We start from the raw sequence: 20181 nt of genomic DNA, 5'->3' as shown, positions 1-20181 counted from the left end.
TCCTCTACCTTCAACTATATATTCGTACCAAGAGCAAATTCTATATCCCATCTTTGTTTTCAAATTTTAAAACCTGACATTTTGCAAAACTGAACTGGCATCTCCACTCCCATGACTATTCACTCAGTTTATCCAAGTATTTTTGTAAGTGCAACAACATCTGTTTGTACTCTTCATAGTTCTTTGATACTTTGCATCATCTGCAAACAACTGTATATTCCCATTCAAATGGTCTCGAATAACCTTAACATATACAGATGACTGAGACATATCATCAGTGACCCTAAAACAGACTCCTTAGACACTCCACTAGTGACTTTCCTCTGCTGGGATATTGCTCCCTCATACATAACATGCTGATACCTATTGGATAGTCAATCTCCAATCCAGTGAACTTGTCTAATATCCAACCCCATCCACTTTAGTTTGACTATCAACTTTCGAAAGTCTTTGCAAAATCTAAGTATACTTATTGTGTACTAAGTATACTTAATAATGGCTAACAGAAGATGATATAGTTAGTGGGATGGGTTAGTGTGTTCAGGGAGGATGGAGAGAAAAGAATGGGAGGAGGAGGAGTGTTATTGATGACAGCCAATGAACTGCAACCAAAGAGAGTAGAAGTTCAACTCCAGGTCAGTGAAATTAGCATATTTGAGGATATCTGGTGTGAGACTGAGCCCAGCAGAACAAAATATACAGTTGGATGCTGCTATAGACCAGGGGATGGAAAAGATGTTAGAGATGGTATGCATTGGCAAAAAGAACAGATAATTAGTATGGGAGATTTCAACTGTGGGAACATAGATTGGAAGCAGGAGAGGACACACAAAAGGAAGGAAATGAATTTTATGCAGTTACTAAGACCTGGTTGGTCAAGTGGTTAGCATATCTGCTCTCTATCCAAAAGGCTGCAGGTTTGAATCCTGCCTTGGGAATGGATGTTTGTGATTGTCTGTGAAAATACTAGTGGTGGTGGTGGTGGTGGTGGACAGTAGATGGCATTGGTGTAGTTGGTGGATTGAGTGGTGGAGACAGAGAGCTGTAGAGTAGGTGCTCTCCCTCGATGAATCTTTGGATTCCTTGGAGGTGTCATGTAGTAATAATAATAATAATTACTTGAGACATCATGTAATGGATTAAACTAGGGGTTCATGGGTGCTCGATCTAGTAATTGCATGTGAGGATTTGTCTATAATGAATACGAGCACGTTGCCATCATTCAGTGCCATCAACTCTAACTTGATTCAAGTCATCTGATGTCATTAACACCATTCCCACTCCTCTCCTGTCGTGTCTATCCTTTATAATAATACTGTATCTTTATACTCAATACAAGTTAGTATGTCTTGTTCTGATAGCAAGGTCTCACTAATGCCTACAACCTGTGGTCCCAACATATTGGCCAAGACAACAAACTCTACCCCTTTGTTTTTGATACTCCTAGCATTCATGTGCAGACATGATAATCTACCTGCATGTTTTTTTTGTATACTCTTGTCTGCAGTTTCCATGACACAGTTGGTCAACTTCCAAGTCTCTATTCTTCTCTAATGCCTTATACATGTAGACATCTCTGCACACATTTGATGGGTCTGAAATGGATGAACACAAAGTCGAAATCGTTCTTCTCATTATCATTTCCATGATAATGCCCATTCCCATAATTTACACAGTCATATAACATTGTCACTCAGTTTCTAGCCATTTTCTTCCTGGTATAATTTAGTTTCCCTGAATCTCTGTGTTAGGTCTCATCCCAGTTATTACTTTTTAAAGTCTCCTGATACCAAACACATTGAAGTATAGGTTGTCCTTCTTATACAAATCTTATATGAAGTATAAACCTAAAAGTGAACTGCTGTGTTTATTTACAAATGCCAGGAGTATCATAAATAAAGAGGAATGAAATGGTTTCACTCTTTGAGTTTATTTGTCCCCAAATCAATGGAATAATTGAAACATGATTGATTGAAGATGATATCCTAAAGGGAATAGAAATGGAAGATAACAATGTTTTTCATGAGGATAGAAAGGACACGAAGGGAGGGGGGGGTGCTCTTGATGATAACAGGGGAATTATGTCCACATAAGGTAGACATGAAAGAGGGAAATAATGGCAATGGTTATGAGGCATTTTGATGTGAGGTGGAGGTTGACATGAAGACATATTTAGTTGTGATGAAGGTGGTGATGAAAAAATGTATAGCCAACTTGGGTTAGTGAACAAAGAAAATGTAATTATTATAGGTGATTTTAATTATGGTGGTATAGATTGGAACGAAGAGCATTTAGGAATCAAGAAAATGAATTTCTCAAGTTTTTGAGACATAAATATCTTAGGCAGTATTAAAAGAAGGGATGTGAACATTGAGAGTTTTAGGTCTGATCATTTCATCAGAGAATGTAATTGTGAGGGTTTCACACATTGATATGAAATGATAGAATTATAACTGCTGTATAAGATATTGTTGAGATATTCAGTGATTAATTTATAAGGGTATTTCATCCTCATCAGGGTTAAATCATGAGAAACTCAAGTGTAGAAGCCATAGGAGAGGACAGCTAAATTGTGAGTGAGCAGGAGGTATTTGAGGAAATAAATAACCTTGATGTTAATAAGGTGATAGGATTGACATATCACCATATGTCTTAAGAGAATATTCCAGGGAATTGTTAGTAGCATGGGCATGATTGTTTAGTAAGAGTCTTATAACAGCATGAATTCCAGGAGAGTGGAAAAAAAAGGTAAAGTTTTTCTACTACAGAAGGCTGTGGCTGCAAATTATAGTCCAATCTGTATATCTGGGATTGTGGTGAAGGTACCAGAGAGATTTCTGAGAACTGCGATACAGAAATCGGTCCATAACAGCTGTATTCTCTGTGGTTACCAGAATGGGTCAGTTAAAGGGAGATCATGTTTTAATGATTTACTTATGTACTATAAAAAGGTGACAAATACTTTAGACAGGGGAGATGTGTATACAGTGGTGTACTTGGATTTTGCAAAAGCTTTTGATAGACTGCCACACGACAAATTGTTAAATAAATTGAAACAGATGGGATTGGATAATGGACTTCTGTGTTGGATCAGTGACTGGCTGTCAGCTAGGTATCAGAAAGTGTATATAGGAATGCAGCATTCCTAAAGAGGAAGGTCACTAGTGGTGTACCACAGTGGACCATTTTGGGATCATTGGTGTTCAATTTGTATGTTAAATATATTCAGATAGGTTTAATTAGTGACATGCAGATGTTTTCAGATGATGCAAAACTCTGGAGAGCAATGCAGAGTCAAGCAGATGTTATGGCCTTACAGGAGTAGTTGAATAAGAAGTTGAAATTGCAAATGGGCAGGTAAGTGGAATTACCAGTTTAATATTGCAAAGTGTAAGGTTTTGAGATTTGGTAAGCAACGATCAGATAATGATGATGATGCAGAGGACTTTGACATGCAGAAATAGAGGGGTTATCGTGCATTGTATAAGGCCTTGATCAGGCCTCATATGGATTACTGTGCACAAATTTGGTTGCTTGGTTTTCATGATGATGAGGATATGTTGGAAAGGATCCAGACAAGATTCACAAAGGTGGTCAGTGACCTTTGGAATGTGGAGTATGAGGACAGATTAAGAGAATGTAAGTTGTAAATCCTCATGAATCAGAGGAAGTGTGGGGATATGATTGATATATATTCTAGTAAGTGGTTGTTATCAGATTGAAATGGAAGAGATTTTTCATAGAATGGGAGATGGGGATAAAACAAGAGGCCATCACTGGAAACTGTAAAAGGAGAGTGTGAGCAGAGGAGTGAGAAATGGGTTCTTTGTATGGAGAGTGGTTGGCGAGTGGAATACATTGCCTGAGCGTGTTGGAAATTTAGACACTTTGAATCAGTTTAAGGCATGGTCGGATAAGCATTGTGTGCAACAGTGCATACCTCACACAATGAAGCTCTGACTCCATGGAGGTCAGATAATAATAATAATAATAATGTACTGAATTGAAACTGGGGAGATTTCATTTGTTGTGATGACAGCAATGAATATATATATATATATATATATATATATATATATATATAGGATATTAATAACACAGTCCAACACAATTTTTGCTGACTTTTATATGAGACTTGTTTTTTACTAATTTGGGTGCGCTCATTTCAAATATCAAACCCATTTTTCTCTATCACGTCAGGTTTTTCCTCTATGGCATTTTCTTTTTGCTAATTTGTTTAGTTTTTGATAGTTTTAAGGAGGCAGTACTATTTAGAGGATCAAAAAAATCGATTTTTTAATATTATTTTCTGAAAGTATGTACTTTTAAAAATCTGTTCCTAACTTTTTATCAAGAAATTCGAAAAATTCCCGAAGATATAGCCTATTATTCAAAGCGGTGCACAGATCAGAATCGGAGCACTCACCGCTCTCGTAGTAAATGAATAAATGCGTAAGAACCTGCAACGGCACGTACTGGTGCTTTGAATGTGAGAGAGGCCGATAATTAGATACATAACTACTTAACAATATTCATTAAAAATTACAAGAATATTTATAAAAAAATAACAATTTTACTTACACATGAGTTTCAGGGAATAAATTTTTGTTTGTAGCAATTTCTGCTGTGTGTTCTGTTTTGGCAATCCCTTTGAATACTCCAACAGTAGTCGGCCATCATGTGAGAATCCCTCTTCCTTGGTACCGATCTTCCATAGTTTTTAAGTCTTGATGAAATCTTTCGCCTTTGTCATCGCTTACAGCACCTAAATTCTCAGGAAATCTATCAAGATGACTGTATAGGAAATGAAGCTTTATGCTCATGTTGCAACCTAGGCGCTGGAAATTTTCAAGCATTGTTTCCACTAGATCTTTGTAATTGCACGCTTTTTTGTTTCCAAGAAAATTATTCGCAACCATCGTAAATGAAGTCCAGGCCTCTTTCTCAATTTCGTTCATAGAGTTGATGAAATTTGGGTCTCTCATTAAAGTTCTAATTTGCGGTCCATCAAATACACCAGCTTTAATTTTTTCATAACTAAGTCGTGGAAATTTTTCACATATGTATTGGAAACAGTCACCTTGTAAATCTAAAGCTTTAACATACTGCTTCATAAGACCTAGTTTGATGTGTAGAGGTGGAAAAATGATTTTTTCTCTGTCGATTAAAGGTTGATTTATAACATTCTGTTCTCCAACATTTAAGGATATTCTAAGAGGCCAATGTTTCTGACTCCAGTGTTGGTTTCTAGCTCGACTATCCCAGAAGCATAGAAAACACGGAAACTTTGTATATCCTCTTTGAAAGCCAAGTAAAAAGTTCACCATTTTAAGATCCACACAGATGATCCAGTTATGGTCTGTATATTTTAATAACTTCAGAACCTTTTTAATGTCCTCATATGTTTCCTTTAAGTGGACTGAATAGCCAATAGGAATTGAACAATATACATTCCCATTGTGTAGTAAGACACCCTTGAGACTTCTGCTTGAACTGTCCATAAATAAACGCCACTCATTTGGATGATATTGTACAACTCATTTCAGTTAGTAAACCTGACACATTGTTACAGTAAACAAACCCACACTCATGTTTAAAATATTGTACAAGATTACTTTCCCTGCTACGATAAAAAGTTATCTTCCTATCTTGCTCCAGTAAGTTTTTTTCATTTAATCTTGAAGCTAACAATTCCGATGATTCCTTTGATAGGCCCAAATCTCTTACTAAGTCATTCAATTCTGCTTGAGTAAAACGTTGCGGTCCAGAACCATAAATTAAATTTTCATTGTCTAAATCAACATCCGGGTCTTGCTCCTCAAGAACATCTGGCATATCCCGATCATGCTCGTTCTCAAGCAAAGGAAGTCCTTTATAAATTGGCATGGCTATTTCATTGGAATGAGCAACTGGCCGAATTGCTGAGTCGAAATTTGGATACACAATTTTTTTCTTATTCTTCTTATTATAACCAGAAGTCTGAACTAAACAAAAATAGCAATCATCTACGTGATTTTTCGGTTCATGCCAAATCATTGGAATGCCAAAAGCTAATTTTTGGCATTTTCCCTTGCTCCACTGTTGTAAATTTTCTACACATGACTTACACACTTTATTTGGAGCCCATGAATTGTCCTGATCTGCAAGTTTTACGTCAAAGTATGCAAAGTACACTTTCTTAACGAAATCAGTGATATTTGTCCTTTGACTTGGAACAGTAAAGCTGCCTCAAATGTAGCAGAAGGAATCTACACTATTGACACATTTTCGAGTAGTAGACATGATGTATTTTCTTCACTGCTGACTAACATGCAATTAACACGACAAAAAAAACCAGAGACTTTATTGGAATGTTATAAGTGCTCATCACACTTTCACGATCGATTAACGATTGACTGATTTCAATCGTTCTTTGTCCGCTATGACGCATATAGCATTCGTTGTTTTAAGCAGTTGTCATCACCTACTTTTCATCACCTAAATGTATTAGGTTGGTTATCGGCCTCTCTTGCATTCAAAGTGCCAGTACGTGCCGTTGCAGGTTCTTACGCATTTATTCGTTTACTAACAAGTGAGAGTGGTGAGCGCTCTGATTCTGATCTGCGCACCGCTTTGAATAATAGGCTATATCTTCGGGAATTTTTCGAATGTCTTGATAAAAAGTTAGGAACAGATTTTTAAAAGTACATACTTTTAGAAAATAATTTTAAAAAATTGATTTTTTGATCCTCTAAATAGTACTGCCTCCTTAAAACTATCAAAAACTTACAAATTAACAAAAAGAAAATGCCATAGAGGAAAAACCTGATGTGATAGAGAAAAATGGGTTTGATATTTGAAATCAGTGCACCCAAATTAGTAAAAAACAAGTGTCAGATCATAATCAGCAGAAAAAAGTTTTATTTTTGTTGGCCAGTGTAATCTATAAATAGTTAACCTCCTTTCATATACCTACAAATCAAATATATATATCAAATCAAAACTCAAATATATATATATATATATTTGATTATATATTTGATAAGCAAGATTATACTGCTTCATAAAGACGATGACTGAATTCAAGCATCAAATTATAATCCGATCTGTGTGTCAGATGTTGTGGTTCAAGTGTTGGAAAGGCTAATAAGAATCAGGATCCAGAATTGGGTTGATAATAATGGTATTATCTTTAAGAGACAGCACGGATTTGTTAAAGGGAGGTTATGTTTTAGTAATCTACTTACTTATTACAATAAGTTGACAACAGCATTGGATGATGTGGTAGATGGAGATACACAGTAGTATACTTAGATTTTGCAAAGGTGTTTGATAGATTACTGCATGATAAGTTGATAGTCACACTAGAACAGATGGGGGTTGGACATTAGACTAGTGCATCGGATTGGAGATTGGCTGTCTGATAGGTATCAGTGAGCTGTGTATTGGGGAGTTCAATATCCCAGAAGAAAGTTGCTAGTGGTGACCTTCTTCTTCAACAGGCCCTAAAACAGATGCCTTAGATGTGGTCTGATCAAATAAGGGCCTTTGCTGTTTAACCTGTATGTTAATGATATTAGGGGAGATTTGAATAAGGATATACAGTTGTTTGCATATGATGCAGTATATGAGGAGATGTTGTGGCCTTACAAAAAGGCTTGAATCAACCGAGTGAATGCACACAGTTGTGGGGATACCAGTTCAATGTTGCAAAATATAAGGTTTTAAAATTTGGAAAACAAAGATGGGTCATAGAATGTACTTTTGGTGGGGATATATTGTGTTGGAGGTGGAGGAAATAAGAGATCTTGGGGTGATGGTTGATAAGGATCTAAAATTTAGTGGACATATTGCCAAAATTGTGAGGGCAACACAACAAATTCTAGCAATGATGCAGAGGGCACTGACTTGTAGACATACAGAGATTCTGGTTCCATTGTATAAGGCTGTGATTAGGCTGTTATGGACTACTATGCACAGATTGGTCACCTGGGGATCACTGTTGGTGATCCCCACCAACAGTACATTCTATATCATAGAATGTACTGTTGGCGGAGATATATTGTGTTGGAGATGGAGGAAATAAGAGATCTTGGGGTGATGGTTGATAAGGATCTAAAATTTAATGGACATATTGCCAAAATTGTGAGGACAACACAACAAATTCTAGCAATGATGCAGAGGGCACTGATTTGTAGAAATAAGGAGATTCTGGTTCCATTGTATAAGGCTGTGATTAGGCTGTTATGGATTACTGTGCACAGATTAGTCACCTGGTTTTCCAAAGAATGAAGACATATTGCAAAAGGTCCAGAGGCAATTGACCAAAATAGTATCTGATCTCTAGAATGCTGATTATGAAGAAAGGTTGAGACAATGCAATTTGCAGAGTCTAGTGGATAGGAGGGGGGGGGGATATGATAAAGATGTACAAGTTGGTAAAGGGCTATTAACGTTGAAGAGGTTTTTCATAAAATGGGAGAACAAGAGTTCATCCCTGGAAGCTGTATAAGGAGGGGAAGCAAGTATTTTCCATTGAAAGTTGTGAATAATTGGAATGCATTGCCTGAGAGCATGTTATCTGTAGAGAATCTGAATGTGTTTAAGGTGTGGTATGATGAACTGTGTGTATGACAGAAGGGCCCTCCTAGATGAGTCTCTGACTCCATGGAGTCTTAGGATAATAATAATAATAATAACGTGAAAAATCTTCCTAGTGTTAGTCTGATATACACTTTTCAAAAGCTTTAAAAATGTCTGTCATATGTACCTACCCACCTCCCTGCCTAGTCTTCCCTTTACCAAAGGGAAGACTAGGTGAAGGCATGTAGTTTACATGCCTTCACCTCATAACCAATATTGTTCAGTATCCACCTCTGTATACTTTCTCTCTCTCTCTCCAAGATTATTTCTTTCTTCTCAAATCCCAGTAATGAGATCTGAGCATAGTATTCAGATGTGGTCTGATCAAAACTTTATATTCTAATGGAACCACCATCCTTTTATTTCTGCTGGTCAGCTTCCTTCTCAATAGACTACAGTTCTCTGTCTTTCTAACCTTTGCAATATATCCTCTGACATTCAAATTTATATCCACAATCAGGTTAAAAAATTTCTAGCATCCTCCACTTCTTCCAGTATATCTCCACCAAGTGAGTATAAAGCATCCCATCTGTGGATCTCAAATTTCAAAATCTTACATTTAGCTGCACTATCTTATTCAAGCTTATTCAAATCCTCTTGAAGAGCCAAAACATCAGCACTATTACTAATAACTTATAATAACTAATAACACTCCCAAACTCTTCATATCATCTGCAAACAACTGAATATTCCCCCTATAGTCTGATAACAATATCATTGACATGAAGGCTGAATAATAATGGTATCAATACTGAACCTACATGGAACTCCACTGGTAACTTCTTACTCTATGATATGTTTCCCCAATATATACAACTCTATGATGGCTATCAGAAAGCCAGTCCCATTAATCTAATATTCAGATCCACATGTTGCAACTTGTCAATGGTACCCTGTTAAAATCACAAAAAAAAATTACATTTAATGCTTTGCCCTCACCTTAGACAACAACAACAACAAAAAAAGACAATATATGCCTTACCCTCATTCAGTGCTCTTGTTACTCTATTATAAAAGCAAGACAGATCAAAGTTGACAGTTGACAACTGTCAAGCATGGATTTGAGTTGACATATCCCTGCTGGCTTGCATAAATGATATTGCCCTTACTGCCCAATTCTGTATGAGTTGTCTTACCAGTTTTTCCAAAATCTCAAAAAATCACAGAAGAAATACAAATTGGTCTATAGTTTGATATCAAATCTTTCACTGTTATTACCACTCTTATGCAGTGACACTATCTTATCCACCTTCCCCTCCTCAGGAACTTGCTCCATTTTGGGACGTTTCAGTAAACAGCCAGGTTAATGACATGGTTAGTTCCTTCCCTTAAGACATGTAACAAATTCCCACTAGTTCCCCCCCCCCCGCTTTACAGACATCTAGAGCACTTTGTATCTGGAACACATCCTCTGCATTCACTTTTGATCCTCATTCCCTTTATTCCTAATGCTCATGGTATTTGTATATTGAAAAAACCAGTGCATTGTCAGAATTCACATAGGTGATAATACTCATGTTAATACTCAATACTCTGTGCTGACTCTAATTGGCTCTGCAATATAGTATGCATCATCTCGTTTTCAAGCCACTAGCTTCCATTTGAGGTCATTCCTACTACCTTCCACTTCTGCAACTTTATTTTTCCTGCCTTAACACACTCACGTGCCTTGAAAGTCACAGTTTCTATATATGCATGTATCCTTCAGTGTTCAATGTAATCCATCTCTTACAGTTCTCTTCTAACCTCAAATATACTCCAAGCACATATCATTTTCATTCATTATTATTGCTCCTCTTTTCCACTCCATGTTATCATACCAAGACTAATTTGATGACCCCTGATATATACTTTTAACAAGCCTATGCTTGAATGCTATGCATATCCCACTTTTAATCAGTTGAACTCTGCATTTTCCTAATAACCTTGTATACTTTTCTATAGCTTTACCTACTGTTCTTGAATTGCAGGTTAACTTGTATAACACAGCTTCTCAAGAATCCTAAAGAATGAAATGCTCTTGCTAGTCTGATGTGCTATCACTTTATACTGAGTACTTAAATACCAACATTGGAGGTTACACTAAATTATTTTCTGCTAGATGCTTGTTTGTCACCTTGAATTTGCTACCCTATTTCTGTAATGTTTTCTAGGAATTTATTCCAGCAATTGACTACTGTTTTATTATTATTATTATTATTATTAAACAAGACCTCATGGAGTCAAAGACTCATCTAGGAGGTCCTTTTATCTCACACACATCTCATCATACCGGGTCTTAAACACATTCAAACTCCTTGCAGACACCACACTCTCAGGCAAGGCATTCCAATCATTCACAACTCTGCACGAAAAAAACCTGCCTCTCACTCCCCTACTCACACCCTCTTTATACAGTTTCCAGGGATGACCTCTGGTTCTCCCCTGATCTCCCACTATTCGCTGTAGAACTTCTCCACCATTGATCCTATAGCAACCCCTTACCAACTTGTAGGTCTCTATCATATCTCCCCTCTTCCTTCTCTCCACTAGTCTCTGCAAATTACATCTTTTCAATCTTTCCTCATACTCGACATTCCAGAGGTCAGAAACTACCTTAGTCAGTCGCCTTTGGACCCTTTCCAACATCTCCTCATCCTTCTGAAAACCAGGTGACCAAATCTGGGCACAATAGTCCATGTGTGGCCTAATCAAAGCCTTATACAATGGAACAAGAATCTCCCTACTTCTACACGTCAGTGTCCTCCTCATCATTCCCAGAAGTCTTTGTGTTGTCTTCACAATTTTGGCGATGTGACCCCTAAATTTTAGATCCTTATCCACTATCACTCCCAGATCTCTTATTTCCTCTACTTCCAACAATATATTCTTACCAAGCATAAATTCTGCATCCCATCTTTGTTTTCCAAATTTTAAAACCTTACATTTTGCAACATTGAACTCACATCCCCATTTGCTTGCCCAATCACTCAATTTATTCAAGTCTTCTTGCAAGGCCACAACATCTTCACTACTCTTTATGGTTCTTCCCAACTTTGCATCATCTGCAAACAACTGAATATCTCCATCCAAATCTTCGCCAATATCATTAATATACAAGTTAAATAGTAATGGCCCTAAAACAGATCCCTGAGGCACTCCACTAGTGACTTTCCTTTTCCTGGATATTGCACCCCCATACACAACTTGTTGATACCTATCAGATAGCCAGTCTCCAATCCAATGCACTAATCTAATATCCAACCCCATCTGCTCTAGTTTGACTGTCAACTTATCATGAGGCACTCTATCAAAAGCTTTTGCGAAATCCAAGTATATTACTGTGTATCCTTCTCCTCTGTCCAAGGAAGCAGTCACTTTATTGTAATAAGTAAGTAGATTACTAAAACACGACCTCCCTTTAGCAAATCCATGCTGTCCATCAAAGATTATACCATTGTTGTCAACCCAACTCTGGATTCTAGCTCTCACAAGCTTCTCCAACAACTTAACCACAACACCCGACACACAGATAGGCCTATAGTTTGATGCTTGAGTTCGATCACCTCCTTTATGAAGTGGCACAATCTTGCCCTCCTTCCACTCTTTAGGGACTTGACCAAGTGCAAGACTCGTATTAAAAAAATATGTCAAGGCAGGTGTCAACTCTCTGGCACATTCCTTCAGAATACGTGGTGATATATTATCAAGTCCCACAGCCTTATTTACATCTAGTTTACTCAACTCCCCAAACACCTCTTGCTCACTTACAGTCAGTCTCTCCTCCCCATCATCAACTGCTCTTAATCTCTCCATGAAGTCACATTCACAAGATTGAAAGATCTTTATGAACTGCTCATTAAGTATCTCCACCACACATTCTGCAACAGCTGTCTTTATACCATTTCCTCCAATCAATGTCATCCTTCCATAATCATTCTTTCTTTTGCTGGCTACATATCGAAAGAACTCCCTAGGATTCTTTTTAGCTTCATTAGCTAACTGCTGTTCATACCTCTCTTTAGCTACTCTCACCAACCAAGTCACTCTCCTTGCCTGGTCTTTGTAGAACTCATGAAATTGGTTACTTCCACTTCTCTTATGCTGCCTCCACAATGCCCTTTTTCTCTGTATTGCATGCTTAATCTCTTTATTCATCCATCTCACACCTAACTTATTTAACCTTCTCACCCGTGGTATACATTTAGACATTGCATCCACTAAATATTTTTTGAAAATCCCCCAAGCTGCATTGATCTCTTTTCCAGCTAACTCCTCATTCCATGCTACACCTGCAAGCTGTCTCCTGAGCTCTTCATAATCACCCCCCTTGTAGTTCCACATATACCCTTTTTTCACAGGGGTCCTTGCACTGCTGGCAACCACCCAAGTAATCACCTCATGGTCACTTTCACCAATTGGTGGATGATTTGATACCTCATTGATAATTACATCCTCCGATGAGATGACCAAATCCAAGACTCTTAATCCTCTTGTGCCCTCTGTTACATACTGTCTGAGGTAGTTATCCCTCAAAAACTCAAGAAACTCATTTTCTTTACTTCCAGTTGCTATCTCTTCATTCCAGTCTATATTGCCATAATTAAAATCACCCATAATGATCACCCTTTTCTTATTTGCTTGGCTTATTTGACTATACATTTCACTATCACCACCATCCACATTACCAGGTCTATAACAACATCCCACCAAGTATTTGATTCTATTCACCTCTATCTCACACCATACTGCCTCAAAACCACTGGCCCCATTTCCCCCTTGCATCTCTACCTTGTATGGACATAACTCTTTCTCTATCATCAATAGCACTCCCCCTCCCTTTTTACCCCTTCTATCCTCACGAAACACATCATACCTTTCCATCTCTATTCCTGTCAGGATGTCATCCTCATCTAACCACTTTTATTAAGATAATATGTTTTCTTCACTTGCTTTCTTCAGCAACCATTCATTCATTTATGTCTTCCAGCATACAGTTGCAGGGGAAAAATTCTTTATAAATTTAATTTGTTCAGGCCTTTAACAGTTGCATGTATTTCAATCAAGTTTCTTTTTTGCTCATATGGTCTGCAGAGTTTGCAACTTACTTTAAGTCTTTCATCATATAACTTGCAACTCATGTCAATTAATTATTAATCTGGTACTACTTGTCTGCACTTTATGTCATCATCTGCATTTCCTCAAACTGTAGATGGAATTCCCTCTTCACTTATAATGTAGTTTTTTTTTGGGTACAAGCACAAAATAAAAACTTATAAAACAAATAGCATTACATTTCTGTCTGTTTTAGAAATATTTCTTATTTTTAAGTTTTCTTTTTTTGGCATGTCAGTAATATCATCACATAAAAAAACTTATATATAGTAAGTACAGAAGAGAAAATGTTTTTATATAATTGCATTATTAATGACTGAATTTTTAAATTTTATATTTGAAAATATTTGAAAATTAATAATAAAAATACTCCCTTTGCAGGGTCCAGAGCGTATACGAATATCCCGGTTATGTGCTGAAGGTAAATTGATTAAAAATTATTTTGATGATGCCAAGACACTTCTTGAAGCTATGTATAGAGGAAATAAAATTTCTAGTAAGAATATTTTCATTAATTATTTCCCATTTTTCTCTTGATGGAATTCATAGTTATCAATTATTATTTTATAACAGTGTTTTAATAACCATTATGATCAAGTTCAGCATGAGAAAAAAAAATAATAATATCAATTCTTTTCATACATATGTAAACAGACAGGTAAATCGAAGTAATTCACAAGAATTCCCATCATGCATTGCAAAATAACAAAAAAATATTTTCTCATTAAGTAGGTTTAAAGCTTCAAAAAAATAACGCACCATTACTGTTGCTTCTTTAACCATGCCTTACTTCATGTAATATACATCTGTTATGTTATCTGTAGACTGGTCCCTCCTCTTCCTTCCTTGCTTCTTTCTTCTCTTCTTCCTCCTTACCCCCAATGCTATTAGAGTATTCGAGGGCTAGGGGTGAATCTTTCCTATTTTGCTGTGCCACTTCATCTTATGCACTATTGTGAGGTACCAACTCGTCTGGCCAGCGTGGTGCTATAAAGCCAAATACCTCCCCATGAAGACTCCAGAGTAATTGGATTAAAAATAAATAGAGAAAAAAACAAAAATCATGATGATTTTTATATATTAACCCTAGAACTGTCAAAGTTGAAAACCATTAAATAGAACAAGTTACTTGATATGTATATTTGGGCCAATTTTTATCCTTTGAGGAGTGCCAAAGAAAAGAGATTGAACGAAGAATTCACCTTGGATGGATGGCTTATGGGAAAATGAGAGACATATTCAGAAGTGACATCCCTATGAGTCTAAAAAGGAAAGCTTTCGACCAGTGCATACTTCCTGTCCTAACATATGGAGGAGAAACATGGACTTTAACAGAAGCCCTAAACAAAAAGCTGAGAACAACACAACATCGCATGGAAAGAAGTATGCTAAAAATAACATTAAGAGATAGGAAGACAAAAAAGTGGATAAGATCTCAAACAGGTGTCATGGATATTGTAAAATACATTAAACAGGCTAAGTGGAGATGGGCTGGCCATATTGCCAGATGCAGTGATGGGAGATGGACTAGAAAAACAACAGAGTGGAGACCAATGAATGGAGCAAGACAAAGAGGAAGACCGAGAAGAAGGTGGAGGGATGAACTGGAACTAATTGCAGGAGTGAGATGGATGGGAGAGGCAAAAAACTGAGTGATCTGGAAAATCATGGGAGAGACCTTTTTCCAGCAGTGGACAGAACCAAAAGGTTGAAGAAGAAGAATGTTGCTTCCTGTTATTAGTCACTCAAAACTAAATATTGTAGGTATTAATAAAACCCTAGTCTACGGAACTATTTCTATCTGTTAATATATAATGTCTGCATGTCGGATTTTTCCCATATTTCCTAAGTTTTTTCTTTTTATACCATTCCTGCTTTTTTGTACTGTTTAAAATTATTATTTATAATATCAGAGGAATTTTAGATTAAAAAATCTGTAACATTGGTGTAATCATAGAATTTCCAGAAAGTCTTAAGATTCCTTGCAGGAGGTTCATATCACAAAGTCTATCATAATATTCCTTAGGCACATTCACTGTTTCATTCTCACTACTGTCTCAGATTAATGCATTCCCTGCACCTGTCACTCTCCAAAAAAAGCTACTTCTCACTCTCTTACCACTTCCTTGCCCAACTTTCCTTGTATATCCTTGAGATATCCTTGTTTTCTGTCTTGATCATGGTAGCACACAAGCCCAACACAACATCAGGAGTAAAACAAAATACCATCAGTAGAGCTAGTTGAGGTGTGGTTTCAAAGTAGTAATAGTCGTCTATCACTTTGACCATTTGTTCAGACATATGGAGAGATATGATTGCAAATTGAATAGTGAACAGATTGTGCAGGAGGGATGTGTAGAGTTTGTGGATGTGTCGATTTGATGGAAGGAAGAATTTATATAAGGTGGATGTTTTACATTTGAATGGATTTGGTGTCAGGAGTCTTGAGTAGGTGTTGTTCAGTGAAAATTTGGAAGTGCAGAGTCAGGAAAACTAGAATTTTTTTTTGGGGGGGGGGGATGACATTTAGCATTATCATCACTCTCCCACTTTCTAACCTCTAGGTGTCCTGGACTCGCTCACCTGTAGATTAGAAAGTGGGAGAGTGATTTTATTTCGTATGGTGATTCAACTGCAGTGAGCCCCTTTTACGGGTAGTTACGGCACCACCTCAATCCCTCTTATTTTTATCCATTATGATAGATATTATTTTGATAGTTTGGGTCTCCCGCAATGAGTCTACTGACTCCATGGAGATACCCGTAATAATAATAATAATGATAGTGTGCGTGTGCGTGTGTGTGTGTGTGTGTGCGCGCGCGCGTGCGTGCGTGTGTGTGTGTGTGTGTGTGAAACTTGCAAACTAGCATGTATTCTATTTCTTGAATACTAACTACTAACTAAAATCTTATCTCTGAAGAACTGTTATGAATAAGTGTTCATATGAGAAATGATGTCTTAACCAGTAATTTAAAATGCGAGTAATATTTTCTGCAGAAGGTGGACCTTGCTTAGGATGGAGACCAGACAAAGATTCAGAATATCAGTGGATTACTTATAGTCAGGTAAGAGCTAATGTTATTTCTTTTGTGAGAGGAAAGTAATAATAGTTCTAGAATATGGGATCTACACATTTTTATTGATCTCTTTGTATACTAATGTAAACCTATAACTGAGCAAATATCTTTTATAACTTTAGTGCAAATAATTTTATACCATGATTATGCAAGGAGAATCAATGAAGTTTTCATTTCATTAATGAATTTACACTTCTAGTACTACTAGCCTTGAGACAGAATATAATTTACAGATGCTTCATTTCTTTAGTTGTACCATCTTAAATCTTCTATTGATAGTTCAATAGGCATATATTTACATTTTCCTTGTCTCAGCTGTAAATGATTGGGTGTTGTCATTGGAATCAAACTATCATTTATTCTGTTTTCTGTAATGAGTAATTATACAATTTCTTGTGTCACCTACTGTAGATTGAAAAGAACTGTCTTACTTTATTGTGGTATAATTTTGCAAATAAATGCATACTGCAGTTTTATTTCTGTATAGTACAGTATTTTACTGTGTCTATTCACATTGTAATGTATTCAGTTTCTTAACAGCTGATGTTCTATGTGCAGAAATGGTGTATATATCCAGCTTTGCTACGAGTTGCCTCAGTCCTGAATTACTTCAGGGCAAACTTTGTTTGCCTACACTTGGGTAAAGGATTAAACTAAATTTATCATGGTGTGTATATATATATATATATATTATTATTATTATTATTAAACAAGACCTCATGGAGTCAAAGACTCATCTAGGAGGTCCTTTTATCTCACACACATCTCATCATACCGGGTCTTAAACACATTCAAACTCCCTGCAGACACCACACTCTCAGGCAAGGCATTCCAATCATTCACAACTCTGCACGAAAAAAACCTGCCTCTCACTCCCCTACTCACACCCTCTTTATACAGTTTCCAGGTATGACCTCTGGTTCTCCCCTGATCTCCCACTATTCTCTGTAGAACTTCTCCACCATTGATCCTATAACAACCCCTTACCAACTTGTAGGTCTCTATCATATCTCCCCTCTTCCTTCTCTCCACTAGACTCTGCAAATTACATCTTTTCAATCTTTCCTCATACTCGACATTCCAGAGGTCAGAGACTACCTTAGTCAGTCGCCTTTGGACCCTTTCCAACATATCTTCATCCTTCTGAAAACCAGGTGACCAAATCTGGGCACAATAGTCCATGTGTGGCCTAATCAAAGCCTTATACAATGGAACAAGAATCTCCCTACTTCTACACGTCAGTGTCCTCCTCATCATTCCCAGAAGTCTTTGTGTTGTCTTCACAATTTTGGCGATGTGTCCCCTAAATTTTAGATCCTTATCCACTATCACTCCCAGATCTCTTATTTCCTCTACTTCCAACAATATATTCTCACCAAGCATAAATTCTGCATCCCATCTTTGTTTTCCAAATTTTAAAACCTTACATTTTGCAACATTGAACTCACATCCCCATTTGCTTGCCCAATCACTCAATTTATTCAAGTCTTCTTGCAAGGCCACAACATCTTCACTACTCTTTATGGTTCGTCCCAACTTTGCATCATCTGCAAACAACTGAATATCTCCATCCAAATCTTCGCCAATATCATTAATATACAAGTTAAATAGTAATGGCCCTAAAACAGATCCCTGAGGCACTCCACTAGTGACTTTCCTTTTCCTGGATATTGCACCCCCATACACAACTTGTTGATACCTATCAGATAGCCAGTCTCCAATCCAATGCACTAATCTAATATCCAACCCCATCTGCTCTAGTTTGACTGTCAACTTATCATGAGGCACTCTATCAAAAGCTTTTGCGAAATCCAAGTATATTACTGTGTATCCTTCTCCTCTGTCCAAGGAAGCAGTCACTTTATTGTAATAAGTAAGTAGATTACTAAAACACGACCTCCCTTTAGCAAATCCATGCTGTCCATCAAAGATTATACCATTGTTGTCAACCCAACTCTGGATCCTAGTTCTCACAAGCTTCTCCAACAACTTAACCACAACACCTGACACACAGATAGGCCTATAGTTTGATGCTTGAGTTCGATCACCTCCTTTATGAAGTGGCACAATCTTGCCCTCCTTCCACTCTTTAGGGACTTGACCAAGTGCAAGACTCGTATTAAAAAAATATGTCAAGGCAGGTGTCAACTCTCTGGCACATTCCTTCAGAATACGCGGTGATATATTATCAAGTCCCACAGCCTTATTTACATCTAGTTTACTCAACTCCCCAAACACCTCTTGCTCACTTACAGTCAGTCTCTCCTCCCCATCATCAACTGCTCTTAATCTCTCCATGAAGTCACATTCACAAGATTGAAAGATCTTTATGAACTGCTCATTAAGTATCTCCACCACACATTCTGCAACAGCTGTCTTTATACCATTTCCTCCAATCAATGTCATCCTTCCATAATCATTCTTTCTTTTGCTGGCTACATATCGAAAGAACTCCCTAGGATTCTTTTTAGCTTCATTAGCTAACTGCTGTTCATACCTCTCTTTAGCTACTCTCACCAACCAAGTCACTCTCCTTGCCTGGTCTTTGTAGAACTCATGAAATTGGTTACTTCCACTTCTCTTATGCTGCCTCCACAATGCCCTTTTTCTCTGTATTGCATGCTTAATCTCTTTATTCATCCATCTCACACCTAACTTATTTAACCTTCTCACCCATGGTATACATTTAGACATTGCATCCACTAAATATTTTTTGAAAATCCCCCAAGCTGCATTGATCTCTTTTCCAGCTAACTCCTCATGCCATGCTACACCTGCAAGCTGTCTCCTGAGCTCTTCATAATCACCCCCCTTGTAGTTCCACATATACCCTTTTTTCACAGGGGTCCTTGCACTGCTGGCAACCACCCAAGTAATCACCTCATGGTCACTTTCACCAATTGGTGGATGATTTGATACCTCATTGATAATTACATCCTCCGATGAGATGACCAAATCCAAGACCCTTAATCCTCTTGTGCCCTCTGTTACATACTGTCTGAGGTAGTTATCCCTCAAAAACTCAAGAAACTCATTTTCTTTACTTTCAGTTGCTATCTCTTCATTCCAGTCTATATTGCCATAATTAAAATCACCCATAATGATCACCCTTTTCTTATTTGCTTGGCTTATTTGACTATACATTTCACTATCACCACCATCCACATTACCAGGTCTATAACAACATCCCACCAAGTATTTGATTCTATTCACCTCTATCTCACACCATACTGCCTCAAAACCACTGGCCAGTGGTCACTTTCAATCACTTTCAATTTCAAATCCTCTGTACACTATCACTATCAACAATAACATAGTCAATGAGACTTATCTTATTCCTTGCCTCTTCTCTCCATGTGAATTTGTGCACATTTTTATGTTGGAACAT

At 37.2% G+C, this 20181-nt stretch overlaps 1 protein-coding gene across 1 annotated transcript in view; it reads left to right on the top strand.

The window, feature by feature from the left end:
• The window catches only part of LOC150095885 (long-chain-fatty-acid--CoA ligase 1-like), a 335143-nt gene that overhangs the window by 46971 nt on the left and 267991 nt on the right, over positions 1-20181 (top strand). The window contains exons 3-4 of the mRNA XM_090409654.1: positions 14098-14212; positions 16714-16781. Coding sequence (XP_090265780.1) covers positions 14098-14212; positions 16714-16781 — 183 coding nt within the window. The remainder of the gene's footprint in view (positions 1-14097; positions 14213-16713; positions 16782-20181) is intronic.

This window comes from Typopeltis vanoorti, chromosome 19 (assembly GCF_054136105.1).
Source record: "Typopeltis vanoorti isolate ZY-2024b chromosome 19, IOZ_Tvanoo_1.0, whole genome shotgun sequence".
Taxonomy (NCBI): domain Eukaryota; kingdom Metazoa; phylum Arthropoda; class Arachnida; order Uropygi; family Thelyphonidae; genus Typopeltis; species Typopeltis vanoorti.
The sequence above is the reverse complement of the archived record's forward strand: the minus strand, read 5'-3'. Positions and strand labels throughout refer to the sequence as shown.